This window comes from Hoplias malabaricus, chromosome 14, assembly GCF_029633855.1.
Source record: "Hoplias malabaricus isolate fHopMal1 chromosome 14, fHopMal1.hap1, whole genome shotgun sequence".
Taxonomy (NCBI): Eukaryota; Metazoa; Chordata; class Actinopteri; order Characiformes; family Erythrinidae; genus Hoplias; species Hoplias malabaricus.
The window spans coordinates 36,928,648-36,947,395 of NC_089813.1; the positions used below are offsets into that span (position 1 = coordinate 36,928,648).

At 42.4% G+C, this 18,748-nt stretch overlaps 2 protein-coding genes and 1 pseudogene across 5 annotated transcripts in view; 1 reads left to right on the plus strand and 2 right to left on the minus strand.

The window, feature by feature from the left end:
* The window catches only part of plxna3 (plexin A3), a 587,367-nt gene that overhangs the window by 387,338 nt on the left and 181,281 nt on the right, over nucleotides 1-18,748 (plus strand). The window lies entirely within an intron of this gene.
* Nucleotides 23-18,748, minus strand: part of otud5a (OTU deubiquitinase 5a) — a 34,834-nt gene continuing 16,108 nt past the window's right edge. The window contains exons 3-9 of one of the 4 annotated variants that reach the window (XM_066644581.1): nucleotides 13,027-13,091; nucleotides 12,767-12,923; nucleotides 9,666-9,814; nucleotides 5,391-5,567; nucleotides 3,199-3,406; nucleotides 2,013-2,129; nucleotides 23-716 (exon numbers count right to left, since the gene is read on the minus strand). In XM_066644581.1, the coding sequence (XP_066500678.1) occupies nucleotides 595-716; nucleotides 2,013-2,129; nucleotides 3,199-3,406; nucleotides 5,391-5,567; nucleotides 9,666-9,814; nucleotides 12,767-12,923; nucleotides 13,027-13,091 (995 nt within the window). In that variant the 3' untranslated portion in view covers nucleotides 23-594. Of the gene's footprint in view, nucleotides 717-2,012; nucleotides 2,130-3,198; nucleotides 3,407-5,381; nucleotides 5,568-9,665; nucleotides 9,815-12,766; nucleotides 12,924-13,026; nucleotides 13,092-18,748 lie in introns of all 4 variants that reach the window. The other 3 variants (XM_066644580.1, XM_066644579.1, XM_066644582.1) reach the window with 3 other exon arrangements.
* LOC136666411 (uncharacterized) lies at nucleotides 3,414-5,368 on the minus strand (annotated as a pseudogene).

The following is an 18,748-nucleotide window of genomic DNA, read 5'->3' on the forward strand; positions in this document are numbered from 1 at the left end:
AAAACTTATAAATAAAAATAAAATAAAGGGTTTGCAATAGTGCCACTTTCTACAATGTCAGTGCTTCTTAAAATATTTACTACCGAATATGGTCCGATCGTATTCTTGAGAGGTAGCACTCGAGAGACAAATCAACAAAGAGATATTCTGTATTTCTTCAGAAACTTCTCCTTTTTTATTCCAAGAAAAAGAGCATTTTTTCATCCCAAACAAGAAAATAAAATACAACAAGCTTATATTAATCAGTTATTAAGGTGATACAGTATGACATTTTTATAACTTTTTTTGTTTTCCCATGATTTTTTTCTATGATATCAGTTATGTTGATTTAAACATGCACTTAAAGAAGTCCAATGTTGGCATCAGTGGCAATAGAAAGTGATGTAGTGGCGAGGGTAGTCTTACAGTGATGGGTCATAATTACTGAAAAATGATAGGGGACAGTGATGAGAACATGGAGGGGGATGTGGGGCGACAGTGAAAGGGTAGATGTGTTTTCCATGACGATGAAGAGAACAAGATTTGATTGATCCCCGTTGTTCATCCTCCTCCTGAAGCGTGGGAGGACTGCGTCGTGTTGCTTTCATGCCTTTATCAACTGCTGTCGGGAGAGGGTTCCCTATGCATGGCGTTTTTCTTCATGCTGTCGAGGTACTCCTGTTGCGATACAGCCAAAACCGAGGCCAAGATTTCATCGTCCTCCCAGTCTGTCAAACCTGGAACACAGAATGCAAACACACACACATGGGATTTCCATGCAGAAATGCTCAAAGCAACAATGTGAGGTTGTGAAGTCTTGTGGTTTTCACACTTTAGCCATTATTAGAGTTATCACCTAGCTTCTCAGTTTAGCTTCCTGCGAAATGTGATGCCGAGCAGAATTAGAAAACAAGGTCTTGGTAGGTAAACATATTATTGTACACTAACAGTCTGACAGCGGTTTATTTAGCCTGAGTATAAAAAAAACAAACAAAAAAACAACAACCCAGAATTAAAGTTTGTTTTAAAGTGAAAAACGATTAGAATTAACTCTGGGGAGTTTTGAGCCTAAAGCAGCAATTGACCACAAATCTAACAATAAATAAAGCTAAAAAAGGTACAGTTCAGGTACATTACTGTCTCTAAAGGTACGAGCAGTGTATGTAAAAGTACCTTTAAAAGGTACAGCAGTGTTTTACAGTCCAGCTGTGTTCCATAACGGTAACATACATTTAATTCTCCAGAAGGAGACGTGAATATTTGTAATATTTCATTATAGAACTGTGTACAATTAAAGAATATAATGTAAGTCCTGGAGATTAAATAATTATAGAAAATGGCACAATTCTGAGGGTACCATCACTGTGACAGTTTTTCCGAGAGCGCAGTTTCCATCAGCATTCCTAATTATGGAAATTAGAGCACATTAACTGGTTCTGCTTTGCTTTAGTATTGATAAAGTATTTCGTTAATCACTAGAGGGGAGGTTTACCTTCTAGGGATTTAATTTCAATATCTTTATAGGCAAATCATCAGCCAATGGCATCTCTCTCTCTGTTGGTGTGTGTGTACACAGCAATGTACATTCGCTCTTTTGGAGGGGCTTAATTAAAACACTGTGACACAAATATTGGTTTGTTTTGTACAGATCACACACAGATACCATACATATGCAGCACATGTATTGTGTGTTAGGAAAATGTATCGGTGGATTTTGGATTTGGGCGATCCTAATTACTTTAACCAGTCTGACAAGCTCTGTTCAAGGATCCCCTCACATACAACTAATACCATAAACCTCACAGCTATCAACATTTAAATAGTGTTTAGTTTTAGTGTGAATAACTGCATCTATGTTTCAACAACTGTATTAAATATACACAAGGCTTCCTTTATTGTTGCATGCGATGTCATTTTTGATTGTTTTTGAATGAAAGGGTATTTTATGCCCGTTTTAAAAAGCGAACACCTAAACTGCTCTGTTATGACTGAGAAACCCGATCAGAAATGTTGAAATTAGGAGCTGCTTTTACCAAAAGCAGTTGGAGACATGTCCTGCATGATGGCCCGGTAGCCCAGCGCCGGGTACAGAGAGACCAGTGAGGATGAGGTGGGTCTGTCTGGTCCAACACATGCCTGGTTACTGGGACCTAGAAAACACAATAGGAATATCTTAAATAACATATACCACTGATTCCACTCATTTCTTTAGGCTTTACCTGAATATATATTACATTTTCTGGGACACAGGATGATGCCTTTGGACCAGTGAGTAGCAGATTAACACAAAAATACATACTCTGATGTCCAGGGATTCTACGGCAGACATTAAGAAACATTCATATATTTTCTGTAAATGTTTCCACATGATTTAAACAGATATGCTCAGTGCATGTGAGAATTGTAATATACATACTACAAATTCCTCATGATTTGCACTTCTTCAAGTCTGTTGTTTTGCATGTTTAAAATTCCCGATTTAACGCAACATGAGCTGAATCAGGTGTAACGGGTTCACAGAGAACACCGGCCTAACACTGGCTCCTGAGTCCAAGGCGTGAGGAACACAGTAGTGTAGAGAGTCAGGGGGGTATTCCACAAAACGGGGGTCTCTCGGTTTAGCCAGATAACTTACGCTCAACGTATGGCTGTCAATAGGAACAGATCTGAGGAAGATTCCCATTGGACAGTCCTCAAACTTGGGCTTAAGTTAACTGGCTAACTGAGAAATCCTGCTGGAATACCCCCCACCCCGACCCCAGAGGTGGCTCAGTTGTTTTTGTAAGAGAACAACCATTGGTTGACCAAAGAATTCTGATCCACATACACATTGCACTTCATGTACTTAATAATTTAACATGATAAAAAGCTTTATAAGAGCTTTGATGTCAAGGTTACTGCATGAAAATTGCATGATTTATACAGGCCCAAAAAGCTATTAAAATGTACACTGCCCGTCCAAATGTTTGTAGACACCTCTTGCCTTAAAAGTGAGACTTTCAGATGAACTGGAATGGCACCTGTTATCCAGAATTAACCATCCCCTACCTGTACTTGACCACATTAAATTTGATATGGCTTCATATAGTCAAATCCTCAGTTATCCTACATCTAGTGTAAGGCTTTGGTAGTAAAGTACAACATGTAACAAGTCTACAAACATTGGGCCAAACAGAGTAGAACTAATCATTAGCTGAAATGTGTTGTGGAGGACTGTACCAGGTGCACAAGGCGAGGGGGGTTTGGACAGTGCAAGTGCCGCTCCGGCCGGGGAGGGTGGCTTAGCAGCCTGGTCTGAGTGAGTGGGGTCCGGGTTCTCGGGAGAAGGGGCAGAACTCCGTTGCCGTGGAGACCGTGCACTCCATTCCTCCGGTCCACTGGAGGCCGCAGCTGTGGCCGAGCTACAGGTGGCGCTAGCCTTCCGGGGCTGCGGAGGGAGAACGAGAAAGAGAGAATGTGTTATTTATTGAACATGTTGATACTTTCACTTCTGAGACCTTTTATATGAAGGCTTAGCATTTCTTTGAAATAAGGCCCGGCTCACAGGTGGCTGATGTGAGAAAACGCAGTTAAAACCGCTCGCTACTAAAGCCAGGTATCGCCTTTGAAAACCAGTCGGTCAAATACAGTGGGGAAAATAAGAATTTCATACAACGCTGATACTGCAAGTTTGCCCACCTACAAACAATGAGAGGTCTGTCATTTTTATCGTAAGTGCACTTCAACTTTGAGAGACAGAATCTCAAAAGAAAAATCCAGAAAATCAGTGTATGATTTCTAAATAATTAATTTTCATTTTATTGCATGAAATATGTATTTGATACAATAGAAAAACAAAACATAATATTTGGTACAGAAACCTTTGTTTGCAATTACAGAGGTCAGATGTTTCCTGTAGTTCTTGACCAGGTTTACACACAGCGCCAGCAGGGATTTTGGCCCACTATTCCATACAGAACCTCTCCAGATCTTTCATGTTTCTGGGCTGTTTTTAAGTTTCAGCTCCCTCCAAAGATGTTCTATTGGGTTCAGGTCTAGAGACTGGCTAGGCCACTCCAGGACCTTGAAATGCTTCTTACAGAGCGACTCCTTAGTTGCGCTGGCTCTGTGTTTCGGTTCATTGATATGCTGAAAGACCCAGCCGTGACCCCGTCTTCAATGCTCTTACTGAGGGAAGGAGGTTGCAATACCGTTGTCCTGTCCCCTTTGCAGAAAAGCTCCCCCAAAGTATGATGACCACCCACATGCTTCACGGCTGGGACGGTGTTCTTGGCGTTGTACTCATCCTTCTCCTTCCTCCAAACACGGCGAGTGGAGATGATACCAAAAAGCTCTATTCTGGTCTCATCTGACCACATGATCTTCTCTAATGCTTCCTCTGGATCTGGATCTCCATTGGCGAACTTCAAACAGGCCTGGACATGTGCTTGCGTGCCCTGCAGGACTGTAATCCATGACAGCGTAGTGTGTTACTAACGGTGATCATTGAGACTGTGGTCCCAGCTCTCTTCAGGTCATTGACCAGGTCCTCTCATGTAGTTCTGGGCTGATTCCTAACCTTTCTCAGAATCATCCTGCCCCCACGAGGTGAGATATTGCATGGAGCCCCAGACCGAGGAAGACTGACAGCCATCTTGTGTTTCTTCCATTTCCTAATAACTGCGCCAACAGTTGTCGGCTTCTCACCAAACTTCTCGCCTATTGTCCTGTAGCCCATCCCAGCCTTGTGCAGATCTACAAATCTGTCCTTGGTGTCCTTAGACAGCTCTTTGGTCTTGGGCATGGTGAAGAAGTTGGAGTGTGAATGATTGAGTGTGTGGACTGGTGTCTTTTAAACAGGTGCAATTAGTGCAGAATAGGAGGGCTTCTTAAAGACAAACTAACAGGTCTGTGAGAGCCAGAATTCTTGCTGGTTTGTAGGTGTACCAATACTTATTTCATGCAAAATAATTATTTAAATAATTTATACAGTGTGATTTTTTTAGATTCTGTCTCTCACAGTTGAAGTGTACCTATGAGAGTGTACCCACTGTTTATGGGGATGATTTCTCTGAAAGATGAGCCTTTATTTAAACAGATATGTACTGTACAACAAAGCTGAAAAGCCACTGTGCGAAAATAAACAGCGAAGAGTGAAAGAGACTTCAGTGAGAGCTGTGGTACCACTGTATTTATGGCTAACTCTGTCACATTGTTGCATTACCAGCATTACAAAGCATTTCCCATTTGAGCCATCTCAGATTACCGAGTATTATGCTGAAACACAAAAGGTGAAATGATCAAACTGTTGCGGCCGGTGCAGCGCAGCCCGAGGAGGATGACGGTGGACGTGGAATGTGGTGGCGTAAAGGGTGTGCAAAGGGGAAGCTTGAGGCAGATTCTCAGGCTTGACCCCTTCTGACCTGTCTCGCCTGTTTCTCCTGGTCCCGGAGCCACTGCAGATATGACTCCCTCGCCACCTGCTCCTCGATGGCCTCGTTAGTCGCCTCCCAGTCAGTGGCTCTCTTCTTATCCTCCAACATCTGCTGCTCTATCCACGACTCCTCAGACGTCTTTATGGCATTCTTCATCAAAGACTGGTCTGCGTACTGTTCCGAAGGAGAGAGAGAGAATAAGAGGAATCATAATCAAAGAAAATTGGAAGAGAAAAGAGGCACAGGAAGGGAGAGAGAACGAAAAAGATGCGGGAAAAATTACAGCATGAGAAAATTGTGGAGAGAGAACGGTAAAAAGAATGAAAGAAAGATATACTGAGGGTGATATTGAGGGAGAGAAAGGGAGAGGTTGAATGTAAGAATGCTTATAAGCCTGGCCCAAATCTTCTGTGACTAATTTTGTCTAATGACAAGACATTTAAAGTATGGGTTTCATTAGAGAGCAAACAAAAAGAAAGGACCTGGAATAGTAAAACCCTTTGATGGATTTTCTCTAACTCTCTTTAACGGCCTTCACAGGTCTTATCCTGGACTTAAGGAACCAAAGAGAACACAGAGACTGATGCAGCCACTGAGGAGTTTTTTCTCGTCTGTCCCTGTACTTTCTGGAAGGCAGCAGAGCAAAGCAAACAGGACCAGTTTGATCCTGTGTCCTGATTTCAGCACTAGAATGCGCATTCTTTGTCTTGCACCCCCTCCCCCTCTCCCTCTCTCTCTCTCTCTCTTTCCCCCTTGTCTAGAGGAGTGTCTGGAGAGTCAGACAGCATGTGCCGGGCTTCTGTGCAGAGCGATTGCTTGCATGCTCCACATGCCAACTGTGCTTTCCTCCAGGGCTATAACACACAGACTAGATGACCCCTACTGCACCACCACCACCACAGCTGGAGCACAACACACAACTTCTATTATAAAGCCCGAGACACCACACAATTATCACGCAGGAGAGTGAGGCTCAAACACACATGCGGAGATAAGTCACAACACCATGACCACCTCCTTGTTTCGGCACGGTCCATTCTCTTAGCTCCACTGACCAGAGAGGGGCACTTTGTAGTTCTACAATTACACACTGTAGTCCATTTGCTGCTCTATATATTAAGCTTTCTCCATTTTACCCTGTTCTTCAATGGTCAGCACCCCCACTGAGCAGGTATGACTTGAGTGGTAGGATCATTCAGAGCTCTGCTGTGGCTAAAATCCAGTAATAACTGGCCCCAGTATCTATATCTTTAAATTAAATTACGGTCTTATCATTAGGCATCTGGTGCACAAACAAAACACTGCTCTGCTAATAGGATCCCCCCCTGAAAGTCATGGATGTGTGGTATGCTCCCCCACCCACTCTGGCAGGCTCTTTGAAGTGTATGTGTGTGTGTTTGTGTGTGTCCTGTGGAGGTGGGCTGCTTCTTTGTCTCAGCAGGCTTTGATAAGCTCAAGACTATCACCTACTTCTGACTTTGCTGTCCAGTGAAAACAAGTTCACTCTGGCTCTGACCTGCTTGCGTGTGGATGCAAGTGACCCTTTAAACAGGTTCACACACTAATATTCACGGTTGCTGAAAGAGCGTGGGGCATACTGGACTTTCTAGCAGCAAGCCGTTCAACATTGTGTTTAGTTTGAAATGGTTTTAGATTCATAAGAGTGTATTTAAATACCAATATCTAAGGGCTTTGTGGTTTAATTTATACTTAGAATAATCATGAGGGGAGAGATGGATGGGTGGGGGCATCCTACACACCCAAAGCGCGAGCCCGGTTCTACTTGGACTCCCAGCCTTGGACGGCTGAATCATTACTGGGGACGTCCCTCAAACACACAATCTCCAATCACAATCAGCAGATTCGATAGCCATTCTTTGGATTCAAAACGAACCCTGTCTGGAAAGTAGAAAGCCTTGTAAGGTTTTAAAATTGTGGCAAATATACATTTCCGTGGGTACCTTGCTGTAAGAAAAAGCAGTAGGACATCTTTAGATACGTATTACAATTGACCTGGTACGACAATATACCTGTAAATCATATTAATAGCAACAGTTCAAAAACGTTCTAGATAAATCAAACCATACTACATGTACAACTACATAAATGAGGCCAATGAAGTGTGTCACTGTCTCTAAAGCAGTGTTGAGGCAACAGGTTGTTCTGGGCCACACAGATCACATAACACACAGAGTGAGCACGTAGGAGCAGGTCCTGCTGAAATAGCACTAAACTGCAACGTGTGTACGAGTGCGCCTGGCTCGAAGAGGTCCAGTCTGAGCGGTGTGCATGAATACGCATAAGCCAAGGTGACACAAAAGTGCTTTAAATCAATCACACTGACAGGGGTCAGCTAGGTCAGATTAGCCTCTATTTCTCAATGAGCATAAGCAACTACAATTAAGCAGAAGACTGATGCTCTCAATCACATCTGACTCGCAGAACGAGACACAGTTAGAGTCATTAATAACCAGCTCTGATTAATCTCGCCTCCACTTTTCATTATTTAGGCCAATCAATGAAAACATGTTGTATAACGTACTAAGGAGATTACTTTATTGATCTCTTAGATGAGCTGAGATTAAGTCATGGGAAAGCTGGTATGTGCCCATTAGTGACACGTGGCTCTGCACCCATTTGTGGTTCTGAAAATATACAACAGGTCTGTGTCTGCACTCAGGACAAAATCCCCAACCTTTGGTCATATTTTGAGCCATCCAGCCCTTAGGTAGAAGTGAGTGAGCCCATGCATCACCTGCATCCACCCAGGCATAACAATCTGACCTAAATAGCATCTCTGGTAGGATTTGCATCTCAAGACTAAGCAAATTCAATATTAATGTTGATCTGATACAGTTTTTCAGAAGAAAATCTTTCTGCACTGCCTTACACAAAAAACAAACCATAAAAATCAACATCACAGTTAATCACTGACTTCAGACCCTCCTCTTTACTTTGATAGGATGCACAAATATACACAGCCCAGTAGCAGTTTTCAATGAAAGTTGATAAATAATTAATGTAAACCACTGGTCCCTGTTCTGTGAGTACTGACTACACTCAGAAAAGTATACCGTGGAATTATCACAATTAACAATGAATATCGATATCCAGCCTATTCCAAGAAGTTAGGAGAGTTTCGTTAAGCTTTTGATAAAGCCACCCCTTTAAAGAAGATCTAACCCTGAACCGCACAACACTTTGGTTCTTTTTCCACTAAAGTATGACACACAGGCTCTACAAGGTTATGGTGTTTAAAGGCTAAGCACCACTTAATGAACCTCCATGAATATTCCACATTATTTTAGTTACTGACATATATAAGTATGAATTAAAATGAAAATAGCAGCTTAATTTGCTTTAAAACTGACAATTTTATTAAATTGACGGAAAAACCCGAGCTCGCTACGGAAATTCTTGAACGCGACCGTGACGTCACTGGTGGACAACAGCTGAACAACGGCGCGGTAAAACACCGTTATGACTGACTGTTATGACAGTATCTAGCTAAATAACCAACATTATTCATGACAATAGCCTAGCAATAAGCTAAACTCAAATGTAGAGGTACCGTTATTCTTGTAAATGTGATCGAAGTCGAACTCGAATTCATCCGACACTATAAACCTCCGTAATGCAGCTACGTAGCCGAGTATAATCTGAGCCACCGAGTTTAGCGAGTCAAGCTAACGTTAACTAACACCAACTAAAACAGGCGAAGTGAGTGTCCTTACCCTGTTTACCTCCATGTTACAGAGGCTCTTGAACACCTTTCGTTGGTGTCCTTACATGCCCATATTGTTGGAAAAGCGCCAGTGAAATGAGCTACAGATAACGGAGTGAGCGGATGGTCCTTTCCAAAGTGCCCGTTTAAAGTTGACAAATTTAGTCAATTTTCTGGATATTTTGGGATCTTTGGGCCATTTGTTCACAGATGTCCCACTGTACATTGAATGATTGCAGCCAAAAACAACACACCTTTTCCTCATTTTGCATTAAATGAAGTGCAGCTTCTAGAGTTGTTGTCCACCATCTACGTCACAGGCAAGACGCCTATTAGAGTTTCCCAACACCATTGGAGGGGGGGGCAACGGTCTTTTAAACCTTATTCCTTCAATTAGTAAGAAATAACATGTTTTCTGACTATCAATAAACACAAGTTAGGAACTCAAATTCCACTGTTTTTATTTGTTTGACACTTTCATATCACTGGTGCTTAGCCTTTAAGGGTGAGTTATGGTGTAAGTCTTCAGTCAGAGAACATGCACCTACCCCTGGTTTGAAGGCAGGAAGGCCGAGCCCCACTCCAATTGTTGCTTTGTTGGGGTTCACCACCGAGTTGTAGTGAATGTTACGATGGTAGCTAACTCTGATTGGTTCATCATTATTTTGATGGATCCCATGGAACGTGTTGATTGGTTCTGAAACAGAAGATGTGAACACTAAACAATGTGCATATATATATATATATTCAAAGGCCCTGTGCACGTAGTTCCAAAATATGTGTGTTTTAATACAGGAAATATATAAATAATATACCAAAAAATTAGCACTGACCACTGTTGTGTCCAGTATATATTCATGCAGTAATTAAGTTTAATAACAGGTAAATGCTCCAAAATTTAGAGCTGCTGCCTGCTCTGAAATAGAAGGAGGCTCCATGAACAACTCACGAGCCGTGCCTGCTTTGAGGAAGTTAGTCACCTCATTGTGGTAGGGGACAATCATATTGCTAGCTCTGATTGGTCCTTTGGTTAAGAAGAAAACTTAACTTTCATAGCAAATTCATCACACAAAATATAGATTCACTCATTCATTACAGAGCAGACTCAATCATTGGGCACAGGGCAGCAGCACACACTTGTTGGAGCTCAAGTCCATCACAGGACACTTCTGAATAGCCAACCCCCCCAACAGCTTGTGATTTTAGACAGGATACCATAGCACCCAGAGAAACCCATGCAGATACAGGGAGTATCAAACTCTTCACAAACAGTCACCAAAGACAGGGTTTGAACCCAAAAGCCCTGGACCCTGGAGCTGTGTGACAGAGACACGCCCTGACGTGTCACTGTGCCGCACCATACAGATAATTGTAAGAAGATAATTATGAAAATAGGCATACAAGGGTTTAAAAGCCACAAAGTCCTGGCTTGAATATGTGACTTTTCACACCCTGGTAATATCCAAAAGGCCAAAGAATGTCCAGTGTGTCGACAGAAAAGGGGCAAAAAGAGCTCTGCTTGTTTTCAGAGTAAACAACTGGAGTGTGTGCAAAAGTAAAAAGAAAAAAAAAAAAAAGACTCTTGATAGATATCGTTAATTCTTAGCATACATACTATTGATAGGGATCAGAAATATGGCCATTTTCAAGTAGTTACTGAAAGTGGTATCACACTCACGAGGGACCACAGGATAGAGGGGTTTTTTTTATTTATCTGATACGCTTAATCAGAAAATCACTAAACCAGCAATGGCTTCCCAACACAAACCCAAAAGTTTGCTTGTAGAAGATCAGGCGCGGCACGGTGGAGCAGCTCCAGGGACCGGGAGGTTGTGGGTTCGTGTCCCGCTCCGGGTGACTGTCTGTGAGGAGTGTGGTGTGTTCTCCCTGTGTCTGCGGTGGTTTCCTCTGGGTGACTGTCTGTGAGGAGTGTGGTGTGTTCTCCCTGTGTCTGCGTGGGTTTCCTCCGGGCGACTGTCTGTGAGGAGTGTGGTGTGTTCTCCCTGTGTCTGCGTGGGTTTCCTCCGGGCGACTGTCTGTGAGGAGTGTGGTGTGTTCTCCCTGTGTCTGCGGTGGTTTCCTCTGGGTGACTGTCTGTGAGGAGTGTGGTGTGTTCTCCCTGTGTCTGCGTGGGTTTCCTCCGGGCGACTGTCTGTGAGGAGTGTGGTGTGTTCTCCCTGTGTCTGCGTGGGTTTCCTCCGGGTGACTGTCTGTGAGGAGTGTGGTGTGTTCTCCCTGTGTCTGCGTGGGTTTCCTCCGGGCGACTGTCTGTGAGGAGTGTGGTGTGTTCTCCCTGTGTCTGCGTGGGTTTCCTCCGGGTGACTGTCTGTGAGGAGTGTGGTGTGTTCTCCCTGTGTCTGCGTGGGTTTCCTCCGGGTGACTGTCTGTGAGGAGTGTGGTGTGTTCTCCCTGTGTCTGTGTGGGTTTCCTCCGGGTGCTCCGGTTTCCTCCCACGGTTCAAAAACACACGTTGGTAGGTAGATTGGTGAAGAAGGTAGAAGAAGCGTGTGTTGCCCTGTGAAGGACAAGCTCCCCCTCCAGGATGTGTTCCTGCCCAATTATTCTGGGTATGCTCCGGACCCACCGCGACCCTGAACTGGATAAAATATTACAGACAATGAATGAATGAATGTAGAAGATCAGAATGGCTACAAGAGCACACCTTTTGCTTATAAAAAATGTATTTGACTTGAATAGAGTCTATGTCTGGTGGTGAGGTGTATAGTGATGCTTGTGGGATCAGGGGTGAGGGAGGTGTTTTCCCCCATGTTTTTGGGGTTCTAATTACCTCCCTATTCATTAGCTGTCATCCAGCTCAGCCAACAGAGAACACCATCCAATCTCAGTGTCACTTCTGTAGGGCGGGAGCAAGCACATGCTTCCCCCAAGACAAGTGAGGCCAGGACAAGGTTACTAAACAGCCTGACATTCCAGAGGAGAACGTAACCTGCCCAGAACCGTCAGCTGACGGACACCAGTGCCAGCTAGCACCATGAATGTTGAGGGGGGCGATGTGGATAGCAGTGTTCTTTAAGCATCACTGGGGATCAAACTTCTCATGGTAGTGCCAACACATCAACAGAGTATGAAGTTCATCAACTGCTGCCACTCCATGGATGAGAGGAATGTGCTGGGTCAGTGGAAAGGCGACAGTGAAACTTTTGCACATACTTACACAGTAGCAGCAGCAGAATAAGGAACTTTAACGGAGTGGGATTCGGATTATCAGAGGCAGGTGTGTGTTACTCCCTGCCAAGAGCGGGGAACAACTCCACAAAACATACCGATAACAACATGTTCAGCGTATTACACGTGTGCTTTACCAGTTTATCCAGCACAGCCTGTAAAAACCCAGTCTACAAGTGTGTGGATCAGGGGGAAGGTTTGGACACGATATCACTCAGCCTCATCAGATCCTAAATCTACCAGCTTAGGCTTTCATTTCATGCCTGCCTCTGCACTCCGGGCCTGCAGATCACCACACCCTAGTTAGCTTTAAATAACATCTCTTTTCTTGCTTAAATCATTGTATTTAATGTCACAATCTGACTCATTCGCCCACTCCTTTTTCTGTTTTTATACGTTCCAAAAGGTTTTTTCCTCCCCAAATGAAAACACGTGGCGCAGGGGACCTCCCTCTGTACCTCACCTGTGCTGTACTGATAAACTTCCACCGGGCGGTTGTACATCTCCGCCATGGCCTGCATCTCAATGTGGTTCCCGTGACAGTTGTTTTTCCTTTTCCTGTTGATGTATGTGGTGAAGTCTTCTGTCACATAGTTTGAAAAGTAGTCTGCGTTCTTCATCTGAGAATAAAAGGTATAAAAGAAAGAAGCATATGGATGCACTGGATGCTGCTTTCGGATTTAAACGGCATGTAATAATAAAGCAAGAAAGAAAAGAACTCACCAAGTAGTCCATGCAGTGTTTGCGAACGACTTCATGCATATCTTGGTCTCCGTAAACTTGGTCAGCTGTGAACAGAGAAATACAAGTAGAACATATAAATAAGAAAAGGGAGTAATTGAACAAATAAAGACAAACTAGGACAGAGACTTGTAGTGAGACCAGAGCAAGACCAGAGTTTCACTGGGGATAATGGAGGAAGTGAACTGTGAGAAGTGAGAAGTGAGATTGATAAGTGAAGATACACTCTGCAATTCCTTTGGGATTTGAGTTTGAATAACGTTTGTTGTGATCCACAACCGGTTACTCAAAATCAGTCCCGGACCTTAATTTTAAGGTTATGTGGCTGCAAGTAAATCCTCACAACAATGACCCACCATCCAGTGTAAAGCCTTCTCCAAAGAACAGAGTCTATTTCTGCAGGAAAGAGGTGCAAACTCCCTAACGACAGCCTTCATTCATTTGGCATTTGACAATGCAGTGTATTTGCGTAAACTCCCTCCAAACGAATTTTCAAAAGTAATTTCATGCAAGTCAGTTTTCAAAAATGGCAGATTTGACGAAAACTACCCATTTATTCCTTCTGTACACATGCACGACTGGGCCCATTATTATGAAAGTGACATTTTGGCGGGCTTTATCACTGCCAATCTCCTTTCTGTGGCATGGCATGAGTCAAAAAAAGAAAAAGAAAAAATAATCACAGATGTAAACAAATAGAACCGAAGGCCCCTCGCCGAGGCCACGCCTCTTCCTCCCCAAAGCGGCCGTATGCAAATGAGAAGGGCTCATTCCAGCAAGTCACATGACACCTCCCCGCACACATTCTCAGAATCTCTTCTGAGTCAATTTCCTCTTTTGCGGCAGCAACCTACTTCTGTTGTGACACAAGTGCTGAGGATGCTGTGCTGCCAAAAAAAGGCCTAAAGATACTGAGTGATAGTTCACTGCAGAGCAATGTCTGGGTTAGCAATGCCCTGCACCTCTGACAGCTTCTTGGGTTTTTCTGTTGGTCTGAAGAGGATATCAAAAATGATATGAATGAATGCATCTCTGTGTAGCAGATGTAACTTTCCAAGAATATCACAAAATACATGATATTTAAACCTGAACAGATATTCCAAGCTCCTGGTCTGCGTATGCACACTGAGAACCTTGCATGTTTATTAAATCATGCAATTAACCACTGTGAATATAAGATATGCTCATTAATATGCACATACCATACATCACCAAACTAGTGAGTTTTCTGCAATGTTGAACATTCCTTGCTTAAAATGTAGGGACTGGTTTTTGGTGAATAAGCTGAGTACAGATCCCAGTGCTCATGGAGCTTCCCACTCTAGTATCTATCCAGTGCATAGAGGAAAAGAAAGAAAATATTTAAAAATACTTGTAGGAACAGGAAGCATCACACAAAACTGAGTTTAAAACACTTCAACTTCCACAGAAAACTCCAGGGCAACTGCCCATTCAACCACATCACTAACAATAGTGTGTGTTTTTTCTCTGGATACTCTTTTGAATAAAATCCATCTGTACATTTTATCACTGTTGAAAAACTTTTGCAACTCCAAAAATACAACTGCAACAAGCAAAAGTCGCTCTCTCTATAGATCCACGGTTAAAGTAAACCACACTCTTCACTATTAAGTATTAGAGCAGGTTTTCCAGGTGTGGAATATTAATCTGCTGTCCTGATTAGGTTTGGGATGCTAGATGTATGCTGTAATGAAATAAACTAAAAATGTGAACCCAATGAACCTAGTGGTAGGACGGATGTATCACAGTTTAACTCATGATACAAAGCAAAAGGTGTATTGAGCCCTCAGATGTGAAACAAACGTCGTGGGCTCACTGCTGGAATTTCTGACCTCTTTCAGTTCCCAGTCTGGAGATTGGTGTTTTCCTACTGCTTTGGTTGTTTCCATTCATAACGCTGAGGTGTTCATGTGGACAGTCGTACTCCTCTCATTCTAACAGAGAGCGCGATCTCTGAGTGAGGTAGGGACACCCCCCCTCCTTTCCCTTCTCTTCCCCACAACACGGGGCATTTGCATGAATCTGACTCATCTGTGATCATAAACACCTGCCTTTGTTCTTTCCCAATTTCAACCTCAATTTGACAGGCAAATGAAAAAGAAAAAGAAAAAAAAACCCAGCGTGTCACACAAAGCGAAGGCCACCACAAACTCCCTGGGGGTGAGCACCAACCAATAAGAAAAAAGGGTGTGCTACTGAAAACAGTGTTTCTAGATTCTATAACATTTTCTGAGGTGCAGATTAGATTTACACAATGTTGATTACATTTCAGTTTCTGATTAGTTTTACAAGCACTTTTAGTGCAGTCATTAAACCCTCAATAACCAGGCGTTAAAGGCTAGGCACCAGCGATATGAAAGTGTCAAACAAGTAAATACAGTTAAATTTGAGTTCCTAACTTGTGTTTATTGATAGTCAGAAAACATGTTATTTCTTACTAATTCAAGGAATAAGGTTTAAAAGACCGTTGCCCCCCCCAACGGTGTTGGGAAACTCTAATAGGCGTCTTGCCTGTGACGTAGATGGTGGACAACAACTCTAGAAGCTGCACTTAATTTAATGCAAAATGAGGAAAAGGTGTGTTGTTTTTGGCTGCAATCATTCAATGTACAGTGGGACATCTGTGCACAAATGGCCCAAAGATCCCAAAATATCCAGAAAATGGACTACATTTGTCCACTTTAAACGGGCACTTTAGAAAGGACCATCCGCTCACTCCGTTATCTGTAGCTCATTTCACTGGCGCTTTTCCAACAATATGGGCATGTAAGGACACCAACGAAAGGTGTTCAAGAGCCTCTGTAACATGGAGGTAAACAGGGTAAGGACACTCACTTCGCCTGTTTTAGTTGGTGTTAGTTAACGTTAGCTTGACTCGCTAAACTCGGTGGCTCAGATTATACTCGGCTACGTAGCTGCATTATGGAGGTTTATAGTGTCGGATGAATTCGAGTTCGACTTCGATCACATTTACAAGAATAACGGTACCTCTACATTTGAGTTTAGCTTATTGCTAGGCTATTGTCATGAATAATGTTGGTTATTTAGCTAGATACTGTCATAACAGTCAGTCATAACGGTGTTTTACCGCGGCGTTGTTCAGCTGTTGTCCACCAGTGAGGTCACGTTCAAGAATTTCCGTAGCGAGCTCGGGTTTTTCCGTCAGTTTAATAAAATTGTCAGTTTTAAAGCAAATTAAGCTGCTATTTTCATTTTAATTCATACTTATATCTGTCAGTAACTACAATAATGTGGAATATTCATGGAGGTCCATTAAGTGGTGCTTAGCCTTTAAACATGCTGGTGTTGTGTACCGTCTATAGAAAGGGCAGTCTTTGGACACAGCACTGCAAATAAATCCCATCACAACATGTTTTTCCTCAGTGTATCATAATATCAACATCTGTATACTCAAGTGGTATCTGATGTGTTAAATAAAATTAACCTTGGTTCTAGATTTAGGATTATAATACTGCTGCTCAACTTGTGCATGTTGTTTAAACTTGTCAAACAATAACTGATGCGAGTCGTGAAAAAGCCAAGAGTTATGATATATCTTAAATAATTATGTCAGATTAGTCACAACATATTAGACAAGATTACTATTTATATTCCCAAGGAATGAATCAGTGGGAGGGCATCATCTCCTCTAAGACTATTGTTTAGGTTTGTGTTGATGCCGTAAAAGGAAAGCAGCAACATAGTGAAATAGGAAGGTGACACAGACAAGAATTTCTGTGCCTGTGTGAGCCTTGAGAAAGTTTCTGAGGGCAGAGTTTCCCTAAACCGAGCTTTCAGTGAGAAGGCGAATCATCAGTAGAAGAATCATCACATCAAACACTTTCTTTACTGGGAAAAATCCTCTAATTTAACACACGTTTCTTGGAACACAGGGCCAAAAATAATGAATGAGCAAGAGTGGATGCAAAACAGATTGTAATCTACATTTGTACTGGTCAGGTTTCCTGGTCACTGCTTGGTCATTGCCTGGTAATGGTGATGGACACTGGTTCACTTACGCTTACACTTGTGTTTAGTCTTACACCAATTTTACAGAAACAGAAGGACTGGACTACTCCCAACATTAGGCGTTGTCAGTTCATTGGAAATTCAAAGGGAATGCATTTGCATTTGAGATTACAACATATAAAAAAACAATACAAACCAGTCCGTTTTTCATATCCAATCAATAAAGAAAAAACCTGGGAAAAATTAGTTGTTCTTATTTGGTGCTGTTTATTGTGTAGAGTGGTGAGACTCCTCAACCAAGTAAAAAAAGGCTAAAAACCAGAGCTTTTACTCCTTGTTCCTCACAATCTTGGGCTCATGCACTGAACTGAGCTGTCTCTCATTCTCATGTAAAGGAAGGGGCAGTGAAACTGGCTGTTTATGGACAGGAGAGAATGTCAAAGCAGGGCACAGATGTTTCATTAAGACACAAAACTGTGTTCACTAGTGGAAAAATTGGTAAGATATGGTCCTTATAAGAGAATTTTTGATTTCTTTCGGTCTGTGCATGCTCTAAATATTAGGCCTGAATGTAAAGACATGCAATAACTGAATCAATTCAACTCACAGCACAGAAACTCTTATGGTAAACATATGCATCCTCAGTTCTGAACTATACATTTAAGAATTAACCAGTACACAGATGCAATTTTATGAAAGTGTGAAGTATCCATACAAACAACCAGTTACTTTTTTATAATGCTGAATACTGGCTATACTTAATCATTTCTGCACCAATTAGGCTCCTACCTATGGATAACTGGGCTCTGGTGGTCGGCCGTAAATAAAGGCATGCAATTATGCACGGTTTAGCTTAGAACAGTGGTATTTGTACAGTCTCAAAAATTCAAGCTTTATATATATATATTTATGAGCATTGCACGCACCAAAATACACTGGACAGTTACTGTTCCCAGCAAAGTCTATATAGCAACACAAACGCAATTGCTTCATCTAATTTTGCAGACTAAATTTCACAAGTCCAAAACAGGGTCAGTGGCATTTTGCTAACACTGGTGACCACTGATGAGTAAGGCTTTAGAGCTGCCGAAAAAAGAGGAAACCAAATTAAAAGTTACTGGTTAAGTCTACAGAGAAACATAGAGACTTCACGGGAAAGAAGAAGAGGTTGGGTCCATCATTTAGCAGAAACAAAACCACAAGCGCATCTCACCGATAGAGGCCACAGATAGTTAGTGCTGCTAACCAGCAACAGCCATTCTAAGAAAGGGAAGGACGCTCTCGGGCTAGACACGCCCGGGGACCGCCCCTTCAGGCCTGAGAGGCTTTGATATGGTTTATCAGCTCTGCGCAGAGGCCCAGTGACGTCATAAAACAGTACAAGCCTTTTCTTTACAAGGATCTATAGATGATCCACACAAGGCACGTGGCTTCAAAACGTTCATTCAAGCTTTCGAGCGCCAGGAAATACGTCACGCCGCAATACTATGGAAAAAAGATAAGTATGCACCAATTCGGAGAACACACAGAAGTGGTACCTCTGCAGTAACATGAGAAAGAGTACAATTTTACAAGCACACTGGTGTGTATCAATGCAATCCCTTGTTAACAAACATTCAAAGACTTGTTTATTCAGATATCATGTTTCTGGGTTATAAACAACACCATGCAAAAGTCTTAACATCTAAGCAATTTAATACTTTTATGCCAGGAC